At 39.9% G+C, this 25,376-nt stretch overlaps 1 protein-coding gene across 3 annotated transcripts in view; it reads left to right on the forward strand.

The window, feature by feature from the left end:
- The window catches only part of LOC126475037 (acetylcholinesterase-like), a 136,494-nt gene extending 112,364 nt beyond the window's left edge, over positions 1-24,130 (forward strand). For 2 of the 3 annotated variants that reach the window (XM_050102583.1, XM_050102582.1), the window contains exons 9-12: positions 4,544-4,673; positions 15,224-15,356; positions 21,950-22,131; positions 23,559-24,130. In XM_050102583.1, the coding sequence (XP_049958540.1) occupies positions 4,544-4,673; positions 15,224-15,356; positions 21,950-22,118 (432 nt within the window). In that variant the 3' untranslated portion in view covers positions 22,119-22,131; positions 23,559-24,130. The remainder of the gene's footprint in view (positions 1-4,543; positions 4,674-15,223; positions 15,357-21,949; positions 22,132-23,558) is intronic. The other variant, XR_007586645.1, reaches the window with a different exon arrangement.
- Positions 24,131-25,376: the final 1,246 nt, after the last annotated feature.

Raw genomic sequence — 25,376 nt, forward strand, 5'->3', positions numbered from 1 at the left:
TAATTTGCTGGGAAGTGGCGGTGCGGTCCCCTACGGCACTGCGTAGGATCCTACGGTCTTGGCGTGCATCCGTGCGTCGCTGCGGTCCGGTCCCAGGTCGACGGGCACGTGCACCTTCCACCGACCACTGGCGACAACATCGATGTACTGTGGAGACCTCACGCCCCACGTGTTGAGCAATTCGGCGGTACGTCCACCCGGCCTCCCGCATGCCCACTATACGCCCTCGCTCAAAGTCCGTCAACTGCACATACGGTTCACGTCCACGCTGTCGCGGCATGCTACCAGTGTTAAAGACTGCGATGGAGCTCCGTATGCCACGGCAAACTGGCTGACACTGACGGCGGCGGTGCACAAATGCTGCGCAGCTAGCGCCATTCGACGGCCAACACCGCGGTTCCTGGTGTGTCCGCTGAGCCGTGCGTGTGATCATTGCTTGTACAGCCCTCTCGCAGTGTCCGGAGCAAGTATGGTGGGTCTGACACACCGGTGTCAATGTGTTCTTTTTTCCATTTCCAGGAGTGTATGTGTTGCTGTACTAGAAGTACTAAGTAAAGGAACATGTTCGATATAAAAATCGCTTTTCCAGTGTACAGCGGCAATACAGAAAATATATAACAGACGTATTGAGTTTCTAGTGTACAGTATTTTCAATTGATCTAACTATCCTAAGGACAAACAGGATTAATGTAGCGCATCCCCCTATCTATTAATATTTTCGTCCATACAGCAGAAACATTTGTCCAGCATAAATAATTTCAATTTATTTTTAAAGTTTCATTATGACAGAGCATCACAGAGATCCTTATGAGGCTTCAGTGGCAGGCGTTATACATACTGGAGAGATTAACTGTCAAAATTTACGAGACCTCTCTTGCCAAGAGAAAGTGGGCAACGTATTTATCACTTCCTCCCATACACACGACGCGAAATGACGCAGGTGGAAGAATTGTAGTATTGACGCTCATGTCACGAATTCGACTTAAAACGGAATAAGTTATAGTATAGTACCACCTTAAATAAATTCTGTGCTATTACTAAAGGCGTTATGAGAAGTATGAATATTACACTTGATAGTACTAGCAAAATTAACGTACCAGGTGTCGCCGTACTCGATAGCGCACTTACGAGAGACCTGCCAAACATCAGCGGCAACACAGTAATCGTAGCTGTGTCGCAGCTTCAGTACAGAGATAAATGAGAGAGCTATATTTAAATAGACGGTAGGCCCGAGTTTCCTTCATCGCGAATCGTAATATGCTATCGATCATATGAACGAATGCACGAATATGTGTAGAGAGGTGCAAACAATGCTCTCATTTGTATGTAACCTACTGAAGAATATTTTCATGTGTGCACCTATCGAATGCCTTGAAAATTATGTCAACGTGCAAGGACGATAATTGTTCAGAGCGTCTTCTTGGCATATTACAGAGATCCTGGTTTGGACGCGGATCATTATCTTCAATCAGTGAAAAGGTAATTAAGACAGTTATGAAAATATTTTAGATAATGGGATTATCCCATGCTACGTCAAAGTAAGAGAGGTTCTCTGAATTGGCTTCCCACATCGACCAACCATTTGGCCATCAGCTCAGTGCGTCCTTATGGCAGATACGTCCACAACAAAACTCTACTTCAGTTATTCACAACGACTAGGGAAAGATGATAACAAACTCTGTGCCGAGTGTATCGGAATATAGCATGAATTTTTTGTTGTTGCAAAATTGAATAATGAAATGGTACGGAATGGATATCATTCATATATTGAATATTGGCTACTTGTATGGCGTCTTTAGAACGAAAAACAACGGGTATCTGGAGATATTGGTTTACGTAGTGAAAATGTCGCATATGGTGTACTGAGTTTAGAAAGTACTCTCAAAACTGACTCCGGAGAAATAACTGAGAATTTTACAAAAATAGTTCGTAACCTACAATAGAAAATTTAAAAATATAACAATACGGAAAAAATCTACAATCCTTACTATCATATGTGAAGCATCTTTGCTTAACCCTCGCAGTACTAAGGAGGAGGGGGTACTGTGTGCCGACCTTTTGAAAATATTGTGATGTAGTCATTTACATTATATTTTAAAATTCTGAAAAAATGTTTATTGTTTTTAATGAATTCTTGCAGCAGATTTCACAAACGTTTCTTTATTCAGTTAAACTTAAACCAGAAAGGTATGTCTTAGTAGTAGAACACATTCCCCAATGTATGTCATATTGAGTATTCTATGTTCAAGACATTACTTAGACATCAAAATCTTAACGAATTTTACCTTTTTTTAAAATTGTTATGCTGGGATTAAGTAATCTGCCCCCGCCCCTCACCAGTCCTAGTCGGTAGTGTACATTATTGAAAGTGCGTTGATGTCGCTAAGGATGTGCTACAAGATATTTCCAGGCTCTGGAACCTGTTTACAAATCATGATCTCTTCATGGTGGGCATAAAGTATCCCACTGTGGTAATGTGGGTTATGGACAATGCGTTGGTACTGCTAGAGTTAAGGTAAGCTTACAGTATCTCAGACTGTCGTAACTTGAAAATTTCCAGAGTATTAAAAAAGCCGTAGGTCCAACTATACCTTATATTTGCCTGCAGAATTCAAGATTCGTTCGAGATTTGATGTATGTTACATTGTAGGTTTTTACCTAATCGGCCGTCGTAAAATTGTCCGAAACAAATCAAAAGACGAACTTCGGATTGAACAAAGCCAGCCGCCGTCAATAAAGATTCCTTTGAAAAGTTGTGAAAGCCTTGTGCGTAAATAAACACGTCTAACGATGAACTGACATGATGGTACGGCACAACTGCTAGTCACTCTGTGCCTGTGTTTTTGTCGGACAGTTTTTGATAGACGGCCAACTGTTTTCGTAAGTACGAAGTTATGTAACTACATGTTTAGCTGAATTCGTCACCAGAATCCCAATTCCCTACACTGAAATCGGCTTAGACCTCATCCACCGGCGTAGGAATACTTTGTAAACAACTACAGAGTTGTAGTAGAAAGAGTTATATCCAACAACAAATGGTTGCCTGTTAGGGTAGGACACCAGTTTTGTTAGCTTTATGAAAATGGTTATGAATTACCGACAGCCCTTCCTAGTTTCGATATTGTCGAAATGTACAGCGTCGGATATCGTTACCGACTTCACTGTTGCGAACTTTTACGAAAGGTAGTTTCATTTCCGAAGTATCCTATTTAAACTTAGGCGTCGGATTTACTACATTTTGTAATACGCGATGCACGTATTAGGAATAATGCACCATTAGATGAGTTCGCAAGACTGGTACACTTACCACTGTCAAGAAATTGATAAATATGGAATACATACCTTCAATGAAAAATAAAACCTTTGGTATTAATCTGAGATCACATATTGTTTTCTACATAGACATATCCGTACGTTAGCGAACGTTTTCTCACTGCTGGCCAATGTTAACCTTTTTATCTCTCGACGCCCAACGTTGACAACGTCTACAGCAGTGCCTTCTACGTATTAAGGTGTTCATCTCCCACAACTTCATTACTTCCAACACCACATTAAGTACCTCTGAAGACTTTGAACTATGGCTAGCCTAATTTTTATTCCTTACAGCAAAGGATTTCTTACTTAAGTTCTTTCTTCCTAAGTATTACGATCGCATAGATCAAGGGTCTTCCTTAAGCAACATATATCAGTATATTTCAGTTTCTGACCACTGATGTCACATTTCAATTGAAATGAAATATTTGATGTTTTCAAATGTACTTCTAAGAGACATCGTTTCTTGCTGTATCACATTCCAATTGTTGAATAAGACTTCGTAACACTTTTCTGCGTTTCTCCATCTTTGTGTAACTTAATACATAATTCTCTGTTAAGCATTTCAACCATTCCAGTAACGTGTTATATGTTTTTGCTACCTTCATCCAAACGGACTTTCTCATTGCACTGCTGAACTTTTAGTTATTGATTTATGTTTGCCTCTGTATGAAAACACTAATTTTAGTTTTACTTTTTCCGTTTCGCATTCTACGTGACACGTAAATAGTATTTACAATTGGCCATAATTATTCTCATAGAATTCTTTAACATATTGTTGCCTGTGTCTTTTCTTATTTTTATGTTTTTCACTTCGTATCTAAGGGCGCTGTAAATGTGCGGCATGTCTTTGCCATGTATCCCAACGGGGAAGATCTTTGTCGATGTATTAGTATTATATAAGCCTCACCTAGACCATCATAGCTCACTTACACATGTCAGTAAAACATTTCCGAGAAACAATAAGTGTACATTGTAAAATATGTGTAAAGTATATACGGGGCAGAGAAAATTAGCCGGGCAAATATTTACAACAAATACGACTGTTACGACATTCTGTTCGATCAGTAACGCCTCAGTGCTGCCAAGTAGCTTACGTTAGTTCAAGTCAGTCTTTCAATTTTTATTCGTTTTTTGCCTTTCCATCTTCCTTCCGTAAAGCACAGGCAGAGTTTATCTGCCGTAATTATTTCTATTTTCTTAATAATGTACAAAAGTCTCTTCCTTTCAGTTTTTCGAAGACTTCGCATGGTCTGATCCCAACGATGCCATGATAAAGAAAGTCGTAGAGGTCTCTAACTTGACCCTTCATTCCTATATATTCGACTACAGAGGAGACATCATTCTTACAAATCCATGGGGTAAGTAAAATAATCACTGTGCTACCCAATGATATCGATAATGTCACTATTGTTTCTATTTTCGCTTTAACAAAAAAACTAAAGATCATTTCTAGTATTTGTGAGCTGTTGCCACCGCTACATGGTCAGGAGTACGTCATCCTGAATCCCACACCCGCTTGCCTACACGCGAACCGGAGCAGTAGCTTCAAATGAAAATGTACGGAAACGAACATGCCCTTCCTGATGGAAACTTCACAGCACGACAGCAAGCCATTATGCTGGTGTTTCCATTGTTCACGCTCTTGATGTGTCTAGCGCTACTCTAAGGAAAGAAGAACAGTATTCGACGACCAATACGCCGCAAGGCTTCAAACAAAGGTGTACACCAGTAAACTGCAGATGACTAGTAAAATGACGTGTAGAAAGAAACCAAATCGTCTATTGGCACGTTGGCATCGATCGGATGCCATCTACAGAAGTGAGCCTCCGCTGGGCACTACGTAAAGACAATCAGTGTCCCATTATACTCTGGCTGAGTGTGGTGTAGAGGGAGCACTAGACGACACATTGCTACTGCAGATCACAACCAAGCTTCCCGGCGTTACATTGTCACACTTTGCTTGTAACCTCTGCGCATATTGCCGCTGCTATAATTCGTCTGTCCGTCAGAACCAGTCAATCTTATGGTCCTCTCGTAGTGTAGTCCTTTCGCAGGGAACCGTGCATTGTCTTCTTGACACTGTGTGGTCCCTAGATCTCGCTCTCACTCGTTTTGCAGTCGCTGTACGGCAACCAACAATCTTTGCGATTTGTGGTGTGATGCTCCTACCTGCCTCTCCCCAATGACTCGACGTTACTTTTAACTCAGAAAGATGGCTCCCTGCCATTAATCCTTTAACTAACACTGGCCCTCAGAGGCTGGTATATGATTATTATTACATTGTCTGTTAATGACTATACGCCTTGCTTAAATGAAATTTTAAGGCTGTTTCCTAATTTTTCTCGTTAGTTATAATTTTGGAAATCAGCTATAAAAATTTCCCTATAGCTTTGCGTTAAAGTGTTGATTTCTCCCGTACATACCTCGCAAGCCCGTCCTGTTAGACGCAATTTTTAAACATGATAATGTTTGGCTGCTCAGCGTCTGTTACGTCATTTGATATTGTTGCCTCGTATTTTAGAGTTTCTCAGTCATTCGCGACATGGCCCCGCAGGCGTTGGCCAGTGCTTTGAATATGTTGGAGTTGCGGGGGTACGGACAGGCACCGTTTCTCTAATAAAAGCCCTTTCTTTTACCTTTAAAATTTGCAACTTTATTGACTTGATTTTAAAATAGTGAGTGAACATTTGTTACCATGAACAACAAGATCCTGAATATAATTCCTGAAGTATTGTAACAGATCAAAGAACAGCTCTCAGAATCAATTTACAACGCTTACGACTCAAAATACGTTTTCAGTCAAAGGAAAAAAATACAAATTGCATAATGCAAGGTTAAACAGAAGATTCTAACGCAACGTGGTAGTACAAAAATTTTCGTAGACATGACCTGTAATCTCTAAAGGCAATAAAATATTGATCAAAAATTTTTAATTAAAACAACTGAAATGCAATAAAATTTGATTGCTATCAAGATACACTCAAACCCCATAGCCTATCACAAAATATTTTCATTCCTTTTAAACACTTTACACCATAAACATCCTTACATGTGATGCACACTACCGCCAAAGAATTATGAGAAATAATAAGCATAAATGTTATAATTAACCAGGTATGTAAAACTTTACGTTTCAAAATCAAAAAACACAAATCAACTCTTAAGATCAGTGTTTACACCCATTAAAAAATGTTTAAAACATACCTTTTGATTTCGGAGCGGTCATGCACTGTTGTGCACCGTTTTGTTCTTCAGGATCACATGCGGCACGGGAAACATTTTCCACGATGGATAAAACGTTAACAGGGCGCAACCAACTTACAAACTTGCATACTAGGATTATACGTCGATGTGGATACGACTCGCAAATATTAAACTCGGCGAGGTAGTAGATGCGATACTACTAAACGCTTTGACTATACCGCACCGCACTAAACAGCAGTTCGGTGGGGTAGACAAGGGACTAATCAACAACTGTTGCAAGATAACCTCAGCAAGGCAGTAACAAAATATCTGAGACTTTAAACTCTTGGAAGGGCCACACCAAACAATAGAGTGACGTCCCAAGCTAAATTATGGAAATACTATCGGCGATTTCGCCACGACAAGTATAACGGCAAAATACCATAAGAAGTGAACTGCAGTTAACACAATTCGTGAGCGTCCGACAGAAAAGCTCCACAGCCAATCTTTCCCTTACTACAAACACTTAACAGTACCTCCAAAGTTCACTCGTGGACACTATCAGGGTGTCAGTTACTCGTTATAACTGCCGATAACAAGTTTAATACACTGGGGCTCCCTCTTAGGTTTCTTAATACGACAAGTAATGATTCGGTCCTTCACTTGGATCTACCTTCGATCCAAAACAGTCATTTACCTTAAAGCAGCTAAGTAGATGACAATGCCTATATCAACGCTCTCCTCCCAAGCAGCGCTCTAGCTGGAGACAGCAGTACCGAAGCAAAGCTTACACAAGTCAGATACAGGCGCCACCAACGAGCAGCTTTTTAGAATTGTTATGTTCACCTCATACAGCAAACTTGCCGTAATTCTTCGTCGGAATCCAAGGACAGAACCAAGAAATCGCTTCTCAGCCGTTGAACAGCACACGATGATTGCCATCGGGACAACACCGTCCCTCCACACCCTGGGATCTTCGAGCCCACGGCGTTCCGTCCCAACCGACTGCTTCCGAGGGGCCCACCGACCATGCTCCCTTGCCCTCCGACACCGACGTCGCTCCTCAGGCACAGTCCAGCGCTCACTCCCAGAAAGCCTCTTCTTTATTCCTCCTGTTCGCCTCGCGGCGCGCCTAAAGCCAACTCGCCAAAGATAAGCGGCGACCAGGGCCTCCAATACGTTCTCGATATTAACACTGAGGCGAGTACTGAGAAGGCGGGTGGTTTCTAAAGGCAAAAAAAAATTAAATAACGAGTCGCGCTGGCTCAATCCGAGTGATAAGCATATACAGGGTGTTACAAAAAGGTACGGCCAAAGTTTCAGGAAATATTCCTCACATACAAATAAAGAAAAGATGTTATGTGGACATGTGTCCGGAAACGCTTAATTTCCATGATAGGGCTCATTTTAGTTTCGTCAGTATGTACGGTACTTCCTGGATTGCCTGCCATGATTTCATACGGGATACTCTACCTGTGCTGCTAGAACATGTGCCTTTACAAGTACGACACAACATGTGGTTCATGCACGATGGAGCTCCTGCACATTTCAGTCGAAGTGTTCGTACGCTTCTCAACAACAGATACGGTGACCGATGGATTGGTAGAGGCGGACCAATTCCATGGCCTCGACGCTCTCCTGACCTCAACCCTGTTGACTTTCATTTATGGGGGCATTTGAAAGCTCTTGTCTACGCAACCCCGGTACCAAATGTAGAGACTCTTCGTGCTCGTATTGTGGACGGCTGTGATACAATACGCCATTTTCCATGGCTGCATCAGCGCCTCAGGGATTCCATGCGACGGAGGTCGATGCATGTATCCTCGCTAACGGAGGACATTTTGAACATTATAGTGAAGAAGACGTCGCTGAAAACTCAGAACAACACGAAAATTATGATGTCATGAAGAATTCCTTTACGAAGAAGAAGCAATACCATTTAGCGTAAATTCTATTGATTACGACTTACTGTTTTCTAGTAATAGGAATGAAATATGGGCTACAGGTGCTCAGGCTGGAATTTTTGGTAGACAGAGCAAAAATGATCTACTGAAAGAAGGCCAGAGACCTACATGGTATTCAATTAGGATCTGTGATAATGAAGAGTCTTTTTATGTTGGATTTTCATGTATCTCTCATTGAGAAACTGTGTTTGTGGAACCACAAGGAAGGCTGAATCGTTTACAAGGCCTGGATGGATATAGATTAGGGTGGAATGGAAAAAAATCTTTTGTGTTCTGATCCCGACTGTTTACCAGTCAAGAAATGAAGATATCACTCAGCTCTGAAGTGTTGAGAATCGCCGACCACTGCTCAATGAAATATGTCTCGCAACTGTTTCCATGCTATTCTGAGGGTGTTGAGCTTTGGCCGTATTTGAACATATGCCTAATGACAAACTGGAACGAATCAGAGAAATTTCTGAGATGTGGGAACCTGAGGGACTCTTAGATTCCAGGATGGCTGCTCATATTTCAATGTCGCATTAATGTCGACAATACATCTCATCAAAACCTAGTGCTAGTACATACACTAATAAAGTTCTGGACAGTCTGTGACAGAGCAACAAACTACTGCTGGAAGATGAAAGTGTATCTGGGGAAGGAGGAAGACACCAGAGCCGTCTGACTTGGAGAAAATGCTGTGGAAACTCTAGTGATTGAACTTGAGAAGTCTGGAGATAATATCATTTGTCAATGTTTTTTTTACATTTCTAGATTCATCTTATTACTTGTAGTCAAAAGATCATCACAGCCTGGCGAAGAGTTGGTTTAAGGGGACATGCTCGTGAAAATGAGCAAAAATTTGAAAAATTTCTTGCTCTATAGAAAAGGGAATTTCATGCTGATTTCAAAAATGTATAGTTTATGCGCATTATCATTTTCCGTTCGTTCTAAAACTGAGGTTGAACGCAATGTTGCACAGGTTTGACGTACGACAAAATATGTGATGTATTATTTTGTTCTTCCGTTTTTCCGTCGTTAGTTACGGATCGTTAACATAGGTGTATTCTGGAAGGAACTGACTCCCGGAACCAAAGTACAGGCATGTCTAGAAGGCTATGGTTCCAATGTAAACAACGATCTGAGAATATATGATTTCGGGGCTTCATACGCGTGTGGTTTTGTAGTTATTGGGTGTTGCTTTGTTTCTGTGTGTGTGTTTCCTGGGCCACAAATGCCGAGAGTAAAGAACTTTAGCCCCAAACGAAATTTTCACGGCAACCAGTTCCAAACAACCGAATATTACACATCAGTGGCTTCAAAAGTCGCCCGCAGAAACTGTGTCTAGAGGCAGCGCTTCTAGACGTACACTTCCGCTTTCTGAATATAATAAGAGCGAGCCTAGTAATATTGTGAGCAGCAATAACGACGGAAATGTTATTGTGAACCTAAATACTCTGTCAAAACTTTTAAAGAAGAATGCTGTGAAATGTAAGTACTGAAATTGTGAAGGTAGTATTGAAGTTTCTGAGGACATTTCAGCAAGGAAGTGTCTTTCAAATCGGTTAGTGATTGCCTGTAACTCATGTAACACTCACAGTGATACTATGACATCGCCAGTAACTTATAAACGACAGCTTGCTTATGCAATGCGATGTATCAGAAGGGGAAGGAGAGCTGCCCAGACTTTTTGTGCTTTTGCCTCCACCTCCACTGAGGTTTGAGAGATACAATAAATTAATATATAATGCTTTATGTGGTGTAAGTGAACATTCAATGAAAAGAGCAGCAGAAGAAGCAGTAGCCTTGTTTGAGAATACAGACATTGTAGCAGCATTTGATGGATCTTGGCAGAAGAGAGGTCATACTTCTCTGAATGGGATTGTAACTGCCACATTTATTGAAACTGGTAAGATACTGGATTATGAATGTCTAACAAAGCACTGCCGGGGTTGGTCAAGTAAGTTTATTGGCACCCATGTTTTGTGAAGAATTTTGATGGCCCAAGTGGAAATATGGAACCGAAAGAAGATCAGAGGTCAGTCGTTGTGTGAGGTATGTAGGCTACCTTAGGGATGGAGACTGTAAAGGATACTCTGTCAAAACTTTTAAAGAAGAATGCTGTGAAATGTAAGTACTGAAATTGTGAAGGTAGTATTGAAGTTTCTGAGGACATTTCAGCAAGGAAGAGTCTTTCAAATCGGTTAGTGATACTGTTGTTAATGACAGACCTTATTAGGGACACTCTGATAGAAAAGCTTCAATGTCTTGGGCATGTACAAAAAAGAATGGGCGCTCGCCTGAGAAAATTATGTAAAGACTTCAGTGAAAAAAAAAACTATCAGACGGCAAACACATAGGTGGTCCAGGTCGTCTTACAAAAAGTGAAATTGATTCTTCTACTCAATATTGTGGACTAGCAATAAGGAGAAATGAAGGAGATTTGGAGAACATCAAACAGGCTGTTTGGGCAACACTGTTTCACAGAATGTCAACAGATGAAACCCGACAGAGTGGTTTGTGTTCAAAACAGGAAGATTCGTGGTGCAGGTACTGGTTGAGCAATGTTACAGGCATAAAATATACGCACAAGCGTTCCTTATCACTTGCTGTAATGGAGGCAATTAGGCCTATATGTAGGGATCTGGAAAAAATCTACTCAGGAAATGTATGCTTGGACTCTCTCAGAATGCACAGTAAAGCTTCAACAGTTGTATATGATAGAGAATATCAAAAACTGCATTTGTTGGGTTAACAGTGCTGAAGGTTCGTATAACGCATGTAATAATAACAGTCAATGATGGTGCAGTTTCAAGGATCAATTATATGAAGAAATTGAACATCCAGACGGAAAAGAATATGACTTCAGCTGTAACTGCAATTGACAAGCGGTGAATAACCGAAGCAGAGACAGCTGCAGAAGCTGCTACCAAGGAGTCAAAGATAAAGAAAAGAATGAAGAGAAAGAGTATGGAATATAAGGAAATAGGGGGAAAACCGAAGTATGCTGCTGGAATGTTCTAAACGAGTATAGTGGTAAATTAATAAATCTCTAAATCTTCATTTGCTATTTACCGAAAACTAAAATTTTCAACATTCATTTACACTTTTCTCCTAAATGACTTAAGTTAAATTCACAAAAATTGGTACAGATATTTAGAATGACCTCATCCACCTCTTTTGCCTACTATTTCCTGAAAAATTTGTAACATGATGAAGATGTCGGAGATATTTGAACTACATTTTTAAATATTTTGTTGTAGTACAATAAAATATTTGACTTTTTGACAGTTCAGCATCAGGGAAGGAAACTGGAGGCATAAAACACTTAAGTGAATGTTGTCTGTACTCTGACACTTTATCCATGCTGTGCAGTCAGTGGTTCCAAAGAAAATGGTACCGCAGTGAAGTAGTGTTCCGTTTTTTAGACTATTATAAATATTTTTGCCAGTTCCAAAATATAATAAATATCACAATGATTTTTTGGGAACTGCTTTGAGTAATGACCCTACATGTGTATAAGAATTTTGAGCTATCTCTCATGTATAGATCAGTTGCACTATGAGGGTGAAGATAATGCTAAAAATGCAGCCCGTTCATGGGCGTGTCCCCTTAAGAGTCTTATGAAAATTGGCGACTGTTCCGTTCTTGAGAAAACTACGGTGGTGTCTTGTTGTGAAGAAGCAGATAAAATCCTGTATGAAAAAGGGTATCTTCTTATGAACGGGACATCTGATTGTTGTTCGAAACAGTTCAGACAACTGTACAGCATACGTGCTAACAACGGAACCACAAAAGAAGATACGAAGGGATTTCCTTTTCTCCCAGACAAATGTCAAAATGCTTATGAAAGCTTTTTCTGGAATGAAAAATTGGGGACCCGGTTGGTCACCAAAAGCTGCAGTGGTAGACTCTGAAATGGATTTGTTTAAAACTATGAAGACAATGTTCCCTGATAATCCCTTTCCAATTACATTTTACACTTTATCCAATGTCTGTGGAAGAAAATTCTGGAACTAGAATTAACAGAGGAATACAGGGATAGAGAATAACACTTATTTTTCTCGGCGTCAGTTCTGCATAGCATTTCATCCACCTAACAGTGCCGATGAATCGTGGATGGCCGTAACGGAAGAAAAGCCCAGTGGGAAAAAGGTCATTATGTTAGTAGACTGTATGGTCAACCAAAGGATGGAAAATGCTAGTATGCCAACTGAAATGTGGAAAGACTTTAACCAGTGGCTCAGGAGTACGAATCTCGTCGAAGTGTGGCATAGAAAACTAAGTCCCTCAATAAATCAAAAATGTCTGAACTTAAATAATGTGAACGCAGTAAGTGATATACTAATATACTTGAAATTACAAAAGATTCATTTGTTCTAGAAAACAGTACATAGATCTTGGAGAAAGGTTAAAAGACATTACAAGATTATACTGGTTGGTCAGAAACAACCTGAAAGGCTTGTAGGCGTGTTGCAGGGTATAATATAATTATAATTATTAAGACAAGAATTCGATACGTTGCCCCGCTTCCGAGATAGTACTGAAGATAGCCAGTCACGCTACTTCTCGCGCAAATTCAAGTGCCTCGCCACGTAGAATTAGTGTCCGTTCTCTCATAGCGTAGATGACAATGCACAATATTGCCAAGCCTTTGGTTATGGTTCGATCCTTACTACTGCCCCATGTCCAGTTTTTGTATCGCTCTCTTGTTCTGTTTTAGGAGACTAAACGAAAATCAATTTTGGCGACACAGTCTCTTGCGGGCCAGTTGCATTTACTGATTAATGAAATACGGCACGGCGTATCGAATTTTTTTCATAACAATTATTTCTTGGCACATCATACCGTGCAACACCCTTACAAGCTTCTGAGACCTTTCCTGGTCACTGTGCATGAAGTTTTACGAAATTTTAAATTTCTGGCTTTCTTACGAAAACTAGTCGGAATTTAAAATTTGTAAATAAGTCAAGATGTCTAATCACTTTCTCCAGTAATCTGGTATAAAGAGAAAAGATAAAAGTAAAAAATGAAATCAAAAATGAAAAAAAAACCGAAAATGTCTATGTACTATGTTCACAATCACTCCTAAGCCTGGATTAAATGTGAAGAGAATGTGGTGTTACTATAAAACAGCCGGCAGAGTCTCCCCAATTTTGCGGGTTCCTTTGGCGATCGGAAATCCGACGGATAAAGTATTTGCGGCCGAAACACTACGTTGACGTCACGGGTCACGCCGACGGTCGGAAAGCTAGCGACACCGGGATTCGACTGATTTGACTGAAATCTTGGAAATTAGAGTGCTCATTTACAGCTATGAAGTATGTAATAAATTTACATTGGCAGAATACGAGGCTGCAGCTGCAGTTAAGACTAGAATGGGAATCACAACAACATGGAGTAGACTGAAGTTCAGATCCATGGGTCAGCGCAGGTTAAGTCCTGACTATGAAGCCTTGAGATGAAGTCCCCACATGAAGTCTCTCAAAAGAATCATAACGAGTTCTCAATCCTAATTGGGGGTCTCCACAGAACAATTTCACCGAAAAGGACTTACCAGTTATGATGTAGATGTTCTCCACGTTGTGCTTTCGAGTGTTGAAATTTGGTCGTTAGTATCATATCATTCACTGACGCCTGGGAAATTCTCCTCTTCTTGATTACTTGTTCCTGCGTGCCCACATTCTGCTCAGGACAGTGAAAGTCTATAAAATATTTCATTTGAGAATAGTACATTCATCTAACAAGCGCTCTCGCGGTTTACAATCACAGATTGACAGATCCCAGCTTATCCAAAACAGGATTCCCTCGCTGGTGAGTCTTCAGAGGACTCTAGGCTGATTGTTCACTTGTGGAGAGGTTAGCTCATCCGTTATCTTTCTCAAGGAGGGGTTTTCCTAGGTTAGAAAATCGGGTGATGAAGATTCCCCCGTATCAATAATGAAGCTTTCACAGTACTTTCCCTCCGGCGGGCAATGGTACTCTTCTCCTCACGTCTGTGTTGCCCGTTACTCGTATTTCGAGAAAGAACTTGCAGAGAGCACCGAAAAGCTCTTAGTGGTTACTTTTATGTGTAAAGCTGGTGCATCCGAGCACTCGCTATCGGTTACACTCTTTCATTAAATACTGTATATTTCTACATGAGATAAATGTGGGAGCCCCTCTTAGTTACAAGTAATATCTCCCTTTTGAAAAGGTGGCAACACAGATTTTTTTATTGTAGTCTTTGGTAAGGACCGTTAAATGAATTGTAATTTGGGTTACAAGAATTGTGGTAAACAAATTACATAGCACTGTACTTCAAATAATCTCTTTCTGCAACGTATTAAATAAAATTATCTGAAATAAAGCTGTTGTCTAGGTTTTACTTCCGCTAAGAAAGCAGAAACAATTTTTAAATACGTTTCGCTGTCAACGTCGGAAAGAGAGAGATCTGTTTAAGATCCAGCCCAAGGTAGAAATGGTTTTTCTTCAGTCAAATCCCAGCTAACTGATAATAATGTAGCAATGGTGATCCTAGTTAAAAATATTTGGTTCTCATTACCAGTTGAGGATTTAGCTTACAAGTGTAACCTGTAAGAAATCTTAGTCGAAATAAATGTATAGGAGTATCATTATTTTTTTTTTTTTTACTTGGCAAAAATGTCACTGAATAGTGTATGTTAGCGTCACTCTTTGACTGCTAGTAAGTCGAGGATTTACTTGCCATGGTCAGTATACTGGTTTCAATGTTAACATAACCAAATCTTTCCCATCTGTCATTTGTTTCTTTCTTCTTTCAGGAGTTTCACATGCAGGAGAGTTAGCTATTTTGTTCTTGAGAAAAGATACAGAATATAACTTGGATCCTGAATCAGAAGAAGACAAAGTGCGCAGAAACATGCTGCGTCTTTGGACGAACTTCGCAAAGTATGGGTAGGTATTTCCGCTGACAGAACCTGCGAGTATCGAAAATTTAAAACATTGAAATTAGAGTGTACATTTACAGCAATGCAGTATCTGATAAATTTACATTGGCAGAATACGAGGCTGCAGCCGAAGTTGAAAGTAATAGCCTCAACAATCTGTACCGAATAAGACAACGATTAGAAATCGTGGGCTAGTCCCATCGCAGACACATTACTGCCTGCTCTCAAATATAACTAGCGCAGTAGTACATAACGGAATGTAAGTTGGCATTAGCTGAAACAGGTGGAGAGATTATACTGGAGAATAGGAATTACAAACCTAAAGCTGAAAGTGAAAGATAGACGCACAGTGTTTCAAAATCACACCGGCAAACTTAGATGGGTTGTAAAAGGTGTCTTGAGGAACAAAAAGAGGGTAGTACTTGAACAGTGATGACAAAACCAGCTGCTGTATTTGAATCTAAAGTCGTTCATTCTTTTCAAAACATGCAACCAGTTTCAACACCACATGGTGTCATCCTCATACCCCGAACGTAACTTTCTATCCACAACCGTTTTCATGTGAATGAACAGAATGGTTTGGAGTTTGGAGCGGGCCAAAATGAAATGCGTTCCATACCTTCCGTGGCAATAACAAGCATGGTCAGATGACAATTCAAACTGGTAGCATGTTTTAAAAAGAATAAGCAACATTAGATTCAAATGAGTCCGCTGGTTTTGTCATCATTATTCTACTACTACGCCAACCCCCTTGGCGCAGTAGTAACACCGGTTCCCCGTCAGATCACCGAAGTCGGGCTGAGCAAGCACTTGGATGGGTGACCATCCTGTCTGCCGCGCGCTGTAGGCAAGCGGGATGCACTCCGCCCTAGTGAGGCAAACTGAGGAGCTAATTGACTGAGAAGTAGCGGCTCCTGTCCCGTAAACTGACATAAGGCCGGGAGAGCGGTGTGCTGACCACATGCCCCTCTATATCCGCATCCAGTGACGCCTGTGGTCTGAGGATGACACGGCGGCCGGTCGGTACTGTTGCGCCTTCCAAGGCCTGTTTGGACGGTGTTTAGTTTTTTTTTTTTTTTTTAATCCAAATACTACGTGACCAGCTGCAGTTCCACTTGATGGATTGCCGGAAATGGAGGACAGAAACCGGTGCCCAGAAATGTCATTCAACGACGCAACAGAGCATCGTAGTTATAGGGCACTGGCTCCTGTATGGCAAGGAGGGGGGGCGGATAAAAGTATGAATTTCTGTTTTACAAAATGATTTTAAGAACTTGCAGCATTGTTACATCGACTACATCTACACCTATGTCTACATCTACAGGGATACTCTGCAGATCTGATTGGCAGAGGGTTTATCGGTCACTCTTCACAATAGTACTCTGTTATTCCAATCTCGAACAGCGCACGGAAAAACGAACACTTGTATCTCTCCTTGCGAACTCCGATTTCCCTTATTTTATTATGATGGTCGTTTCTCCCTATGTAGCACAGCGTCAAAAAAATGTTTTCGCAATCGGATGAGAAGATTGGTGACGACATTTCTGAGAAGATTCCGCCGCAACAAAGAACACCTTTGTTTTAATGATGTCCACCCCAAATCCTGTATCATGTGAGCAACACTCTCTCCTGTGTTTCTCGACACTACAAAACGCGTTGCCCTTCTTTGAACTTTCTCGATACACTCTTTTAAACGTATCTGGTAAGGATCCCACACCGCGCAGCTGTACTCCAAAAGACGACGGATAATGGTAATGTAGGCAGTAAGTAGATCTTTTGTATCTTGTAAGCGTTTCGTCAATAAAACGAAGTATTTGGTTCGCCTTCCCCACAACATTTTCTTTGCGTTCTTTCCAATATAAGTTGTTCGTAATTGTAATTCGTAGGTATTTATTTGAATTTACGGCCTTTATATTTGAGTGATTTATCGTGTAACCGAGGTTTCACGGATTCCCTTTAGCACTCATGTGGATGACCTCACACGTTTCATTATTTAGGGTCAACAGACAATTTTAGCAGCATACAGATATCTTTTCTAAATCGTTTTGCAATTTGTTTTGATGTTCTGATAAGTTTACTAGACGATACCGTTTATATAAACCGTTTATATAAATGACGAACGGTAGCATGCAACACCTAGTTTGATATATTGGTAACACTGTGTAACAGTTTCATTGCTATCCAATTATTATTAGAAGAGTAGTAAAATTTCGAAAAAAATAATTTTGAGTACCAGGGCGTGGAACAAGAGTACGCAGCGCGTAATGTTACACCCTGCTGAAGAAAATAAAATGGATTACAAATAAATACATGAGATAAAATATAGCAACTCTTTATTTTTCCGCGCAATCAAAAAGTAAATGTCGTAGTGATGTGACAGTAAGGCCGAAAACTTTTATCGAGGAAAATGCAGTGCTGCACTATTAGTTATTCTTCCTCCAATGGAAAAATTTCCGTGATTCGGCCGAGTTCCTCACTGCCTGTCACTGATTTAAGATGTCTTGTTAAGGGAGTCTCTGAAATCGCGGTAACTTTGGATGCTTGTCGTATTACGTTCCCGTTTTCAATAAGGCCAGGAGCTTGATGGTAGAACGCCTCTGTAAATGGCTGTTGCGTTCATGTTCTCGATCGGTTCCCGAAAAAAAAAATCACTATATAAGCTGTGCTTATACTCGGGGTGTGTTTGAGAGGTAGGCGTGTTTGAATAAACCGCTCTCCAACGAAAGAAAAACTACAAAAAGAAAAATAAAGTTCTCTAAAGTGAATAACTATTTATCTAACGTAAAAGTTCGCAAATAGTTTTATGATGGGATAAAAGTATGCCCTGCGAAGTTTTACCCCTACAGACCTGCATACTTTTACCCCATTTCGCTATTTTCTTTTCCAGAAATCTACAGATAACACATAAATAAAGTCATGGATACTGGAAGCTTATAGCCGCCAGATCCGGTACTGAGTTTATCTAATTTTTAATTATATCTAGTTTCACCTAACTCTTAGTCAAATTATAGAAATCTTACATCTAAATGTACTAACGTGACTTATCGTGTTTTCTCCATCCGTAAGCGTCCGACTGCCACGAGGTTCCAATATAAAACGGGGGATATGATGACGTATGCGCTGCCTGATGGGAGAATGGTGAATTTCTGCTTTGGGGCATGGGAACTTGATGTGTTCTCTTGCCCCCGCATACTTATACCGCCACCTATCCTATATATACGTACAAAGAGGGTGATTTCGTGATGAGGTTACAGACTTTCAGGAATGATAGAAGGATAAATTTATCAGTTTGAGGTAAGGAACCCTGGTCCAGAAACGAAGGAGTCCAAAGTTACAAACGAAAATCTGTTTGACACCCCTGCCAGTGGAATGCATGTACCGACACTGTTCAAAATGGCTTTAAGCACTATGCGTCATCAGTCGCCTAGAACTTAGAACTAATTAAACCTAACTAACCTAAGAATATCACACGCATCCATGCCCTAGGCAGGATTCGAACCTGCGACCGTAGCGGTCGCTTGGTTCCAGACTGTAGCGCCTAGAACCACACGGCCACTCCGGCCGGCGTACCGACACTGTTGTTGCTAAGATTTTATGGTAGACAAGTTTCAGAAGTTTTAATACAGACTAAAACAAAAAAAATTATAGTAAACATAGGCTCTACAACGCATATCTGAGGATCTGTAAGCACTTGTTTATCTTCGGTTTTGTGGTTCCAATGGCTATGAGCACTATGGGACTTAACATCTGAGGTCATCAGTCCCCTAGAACTTAGAACCACTTAAACCTAACTAACCTATGGACATCACACACACCCAAGCCCGAGGCAGGATTCGAACCTGCGATCGTTGCTGTCGCGCGGTTCCAGACTGAAGCGCCTAGAAATGCTCGGCCACATGGGCCGCCTGCTTTTGTGAAAAGCATCTCCACTACTGAACAAATGCTCACAGCTGTTAAAATATGCACTGTAAGCTCATTTTACTAGACATTTTTTTCTTGTTTCGGTGCGTACTACCACCTCTCAAAGTTGCTTACGCTGCAATCTTGCCAGCAACACTGTGAGTTACCAGAAAGATTTTCCCTTTTAACTTCCAACTCGGTCCGGTCCAGACCTGGGCCCCTTACGTCAAATTGATCCATCATCCCTGAAATACGTAGCATCATCTCGGAATCACCATATACATACATACACGGACACAGTTACTTTGACGTCGTGTAGTGTCGTTGGATGACGTTTCCGGACACGCGCTCATGATCTCGTTTTGTTCCTCAAAACATACTCTATATACCATTGACGTTTTACGGTGGAATTTTGAAACACGCTGTGTATCATCACCGACTTTACAACAGTACATAACATTTTGTGCCGTCTATAAACACTTCGGATCTGTTTGTCATAGTAAGATTGATACCAGACAACTGACTTAAACGGCAGATCTTCTGCCTCAAAGCTTTCTCGATGTTGTTCTTTCTTCTAACGTAATTCAACTAGCTTTTTGCCGAGATGTATTTCTTATCAATTATTTTCGGAAGTATGTGTTTATAGACGCCAGCTGGTTGTTGTTCTTCTCGCGAATATGCGACCTTACGATTTAGAACCACTGTGGGTCTCAGTAATTCAGGGATGTCATTTTCTCGTAATGGAAAACAGGAATGTACCGGTACATCAAAAACTAAATTCACCATTAAGAATATGCTTCCGATTGAAAATTGATGGAATGAAGAAACATTCTTAAAAATATATACCGAGCGTGTGAAAGAAAGACGGTTAAACATAATGTAAAAGCTAATAGCGGGATTCAGAGATTTTTATAAATATTTAGGAGTGACACCATGTGACTATCCACTGTACCACTGTAAAAAGACGAGTGTCACCTTTTCATTGGTGTTTGGTTTGAGACCCTATTGCAATTAGAAATTCCATCTTGGCGTGGTGGTAAACCGACGTTCTACTGCTACTGCTTTAAAACAGTAGTTAGAGCAAAATATTCCTTATTAACTTGAGAACAATGCGTATCACCCGAATATAGCATCATCAGATTGTGTTAAAAAGTTAGAAATTTTCTTCCAAAAAAGCATACGTGAGGAAATATGATACCGATTAAAGTAACCTCATGCAGGCCACGCCAGACATAATAGCGTCTCCATGTAGTGGCCTTTTTATAGGTTTTATTCAGTATCTTGCGTCCGTGATAAATGCTTTTTGGCAGAAAAGTTCATATTTTTTTAACGTAACGTAATCCGGACGAAACGCATTGTTCTTGAGTTAATAACGTATATTATGCAACCTATGGCTGTTTTTTTTTCAATAGTACTAATAGGAATTGCTGCTGTCGGCGAATGCAAGTCAGTTTGAACCAGATTCTTGCTGAACACTGCAAAGAGGAACTTCCTGGGAGAATAAAACTATATGCCAAACCGAGTCTCGAACTCGTGAACTTCGCTTTTCACAGGCATGTGCTACACGGACTGAGCTTCCCAAGCATGACTCTGGTCCGTTGTTGCAGCTTTACTTCCTCCAGTATATCGTTTCCTAGCTTCCAACTACGCAGAAACTCGCGAAAGCAAAGGTCCCGAGTTCGAATTTCGGTCCGGCACACAGTTTTATTTAACCAGTAAATTTCATACCAGCGCACAGTCCACTGGAGAGTGAAAATTGCATAGTGGACTGCAACGGGAACTTCGTGAAATGGACATTAGAAGTTGGAATCCTTGCAAAAGATCTGTGAATACAGCTTCCCACGACGCTGCAGGTCTTCGTTAGGACAAACAGTATAGGAGTTTGACAGGAACTGTCTCGAGGTGAGTAGTTTGGTCCATTGAGTGGCGATTTTGTCTCATTTCTAATGACGCAAATCGTAGCGATCATCCACGACGTGGTGATAGCTGTAACGCACGGTGTACGCGAGAGTAGTTAAGGACAGAGGTGGTCCTGTGATTTTTTGTGGGTGTTTTTCGAAACCACCACTAGAGTCAACGTATTGAGGGTAATGTGAAGGTGAACGACGACGTTTATTACAGCATTAGCGATGCCCAGGTGTTGGCCTTTCTTCTAGATCTTGATGATGCGTACGCTGTGAACACACCGGAGTTCGAAGGTAGCGTCAGCTGTGTTCACAGAGCTGCCTGTATACGATTCTCGTTTGGTGAATTGTTAAGAACCTTATTTTAGACGCAATGGCTGTCTAAATTACACAATCTCTATCCGATCCAAATGGTCTGCGATTATTTCGAACAGTAGACGGAATGTAGCTATCAACATCCTCGCAGTTAGGATACTCAACGGAATTTTATCTTTAGTGAGTGGTTTCAGCTGCATATAGCATACTAGAGAACATACTTTGTCTCGGTATTGCGGAACTGAAGCTATTCTCAATTATAGAGGTGGTGTTACGCCGTAGGGTCGCCAAATCTCCTTAATGTTACTGATATTTTTTTCTGGTATGCTTATAGAACTGAATGTCAGTGAATTAAGCATATTCTGCCTTGTACTTCCTTCATCACGTAATTAATAAGTAACTTTCAGTCTTGCTTTTTACTTGTTCGTCTGAGGATCTGTAGACGACATAAAGAATAATGCATGTCTGTGTGCCTCAACAGCAACCCTACTCCTGAGGCGGATCCCGTGGTGTGGCAGCCCTACGACCTCTCCAGCCATAGTTACTTTCTGATGCAGGCCAACTTCTCGATCGCACACGACCCATATGGCGAGCGTATGGCCTTCTGGAGAGAGAACGTTCCACTCATGCCATTTCCCGACACAATATGATATGCCACAAGAGGTAAGGACAAACATGAATATCTTCCTCCAAAAGCTCTTCTAACGATATGGAAAACCCTTCGGTACATTTTAGGAACACTAACAGAGCACGATCCTCCCTGGAGGAATTATTTCAAGGAACGAGAGAATTGCAATTCGTGGTGTATTATTATTTACACCTATGGTGTCATCATCGTAATATTCTCCTGCACATATTAGCCATTGCCTGTTCCGCCTACTTACAGAGACTAGTCTAAGTCTTTTAACATAGTTTAGAGTTTCCCCATGTTGCTTCTTCGTATTGCCTAATATTTTTGTAGTATTTCTTTGAAGTCTGTCAACTTCCCTCCTAGTGATGTGCTCTTTAAATTTGCTTCACCGATCTTCCTATTTTTCATTTCGAGTCATTAATCGTAACTCTGCTCTTATATCTGAACTTCTCGTTCGAAAATGTGCGTCCTTCGGCACATCTCAGGAATTTAATTTGTACACTCTGGATCCTTATTGCATCAGTTCATTTATTCTTTTAGCCAGCTTTCGTTCCCATACGTTAGTTCTGCCATTCATTACTTTAAGTTTCTCTACGTTAATTTCGAAATCAATTCAGCCTCCATGAGATATACTGCACCCGTAGTATTTATTATTTGTTAGTTGTTCTACTGCTTCCCGTTTATTACGATATGGGACAAAATTTTCTTTTTCGCATAAATTACAATTGTCTTTGCTTCTTATCAGGTAACTTCTGGTTGCACGAAGCGCACTATCTTTACTGTTGACACGCTTCTCTTTTCAGATTACTCTCAGTGTCAGCAATTAGTTATTATATAATATCGTAAGATTGTAGAATGTATTTTTAGGGTAAAGAAAACGGATTAGCCGAACATTTGTCCCATGCCTAGGCCCATGCTCTCAAAAACCATTTTGAATTCTTTTCCCTACAACAGATATAAGTGACTATTCATACATGCCTTTTATGATTTCTCTTAAACTTTTAGATAAACCTCTGTTGTCTAGCATCACGATCAAAAGATTTAATGAAATCGAAGAGATTATATTTCCTTACTATTGTCTGTATATTTTTCTACAATTTTGTCCAAGCTTGTTATGTTAGCAATACAGCACCTTCGTCTCCTGAATCTTGATTCCTCTTCTGTTAAAGATGACTACAGCAGTTTTGCTGATTCTTTTTGTGATGATTTTGTAGTATACCTTGTCGGTTTTTATTCAGTAATCTTATTCTTCCATTATTTTCTCATTTTCTTCTATATCCTTTCTTGACTATAGAGAATATCACCACGTGTCTCAGCTGCTATGGAATGCAATTGACCCTAAAACATACGTTTAAAAATGCTGTAAAGAATTTCATCATTTTATGTGGTAGGGCTACATTATCTTACAGCCACTTATCTCTCAGGATGTGTTAATATATTGTTCTGTTTCCTGTTACAGACATTGACCGATTCCAAAGAAGAGGAAAAACAGCACTTTACAGATAGATAATGATTACCTGGAAAGCAATTAACTAAGAATTCGAAACAAACATCTCTAATGCTTAGTTACTGAGGCACTGCGAAAAATTCCCTTAATTCGGGGTTTAGATGTTGTTGAACATAATCCTGATACTTCAACCTCACAAATGTTACAGATATTCATCAGTTGCAGAGAAGAGGAGAAACAGCACCTAAATATTGAATACTCTCTGCCAGAAAGGACTTAATCCAAAACTCGAGAGAAACATCTCTAAAGTATAAGTAACAAGTCACTGCGAAATGGCGGTTTCGTCGTTCCTGAACATAATCCTGATACTTAAATCCCACAAATGTTAAGAAATTTCAGGAAACGGCCTAAGTGCAACTAAACACTTAAGCATTGTGGTACTGTCCATTATAGTTAACTTCGTTTTCAGTTTTCTCTTCTCAGTAAGATGGAATTATTAATTTAATTTATTTTTTTATTTGCTTGAAGATGGAACTACTGTATTTGCATTTATTGAAATAAAATTATTAATTTCATATCAATGACATGAGAAAATAAAAATGAAAAGAAATTATTAATAAAATACTATACCATATTTCACAATCTCTATGGATCTTCACCGATACATGACGCAGCTCACAACGAGTTGTTTGTGCTTAAGGATTACTACTGACAAGCGAACTGGAGCAGTTTCAAGGCAGTAACAATGTAGGCGTCTGTTTGACCAATAACCAGACGATCGCCTCTTTTCTTCTTAGATGCTGGTCATCACACTAAATTTATTAAAATAAAAATAAAACAGTATGTTGGAAAGGTAATTTGATTTATTGTTTGAACTTACTAATTATTGATGGAAATTTCCAAGAGGAAGGAAAGGATTATCAATTGTAGGTCATGAAGGGTTCATTAAGTAGACCACCATATACGACAAAATGACGCTGAAAACTTGTATTATTAAGTTTCATTTTAAAACCTGAAACCTTAATTGTGGTGTCAGAATGAGAGAAGTGAATTAAGAAAAGTTTCTGTGTTCTTTTCAACTAAACAGTTAACAAGCAAAATAAATGAATACTTGGTGATGTAAATACATATTTAATAAAGTAACTGAGAACTGTAACTTGTATTTAAAGTGACACTGTTTCACTACACTATATATAAAGTATCCCAATGAAATTGTGGTAATCATTTGTCTAAGACATTCAGTATGGCTGAACTGCTCTGTTATGAGAACTAGATCTATTCAGGCCTGTTATAGGAGTTAGTTCGAATATCATAGGTTCTGGCAGCTAAGTGGAATATTTTCTGGTAACATACTAGTAAGGCAATTACAAAATGAGTCTTATGATATATTTTAGTTGAGTAATTACGAGTATTATTTGGTGTAGAAACCTAGCCGTAGAAGAGATCATACTGCTGCGTACGGCTGTATTTAAAAAATGAAAAGGTAAAAATGGATTCCTTTGGCACTGAAGGAATCGTTTCATCAGGGCCCCGTCGAATTCTTGAACGAAATTAGGAACAGTAACATAGTTTCACTATTAATTGTCACTAAATAACCCATGTGGGAATCAACAAATCAATATCGTGTACACAGAGCTACACCCTTAAAAGATCTAACGTTTTTAGAATAAATTTTTATTTATTGAAATTTATTTATGTATTAATTCTTTCCACACCATTTTCTTGCTGACAGCGGCACACCACATTAAATTTATGTAAATCATTATGTCAAAACTATTTTAGAGCTCTTTTTTTCTGTAGTATTCCTGTTGCTTTTTTTCACTCACAGTT

Source organism: Schistocerca serialis, chromosome 4 (genome assembly GCF_023864345.2).
Source record: "Schistocerca serialis cubense isolate TAMUIC-IGC-003099 chromosome 4, iqSchSeri2.2, whole genome shotgun sequence".
NCBI lineage: Eukaryota > Metazoa > Arthropoda > Insecta > Orthoptera > Acrididae > Schistocerca > Schistocerca serialis.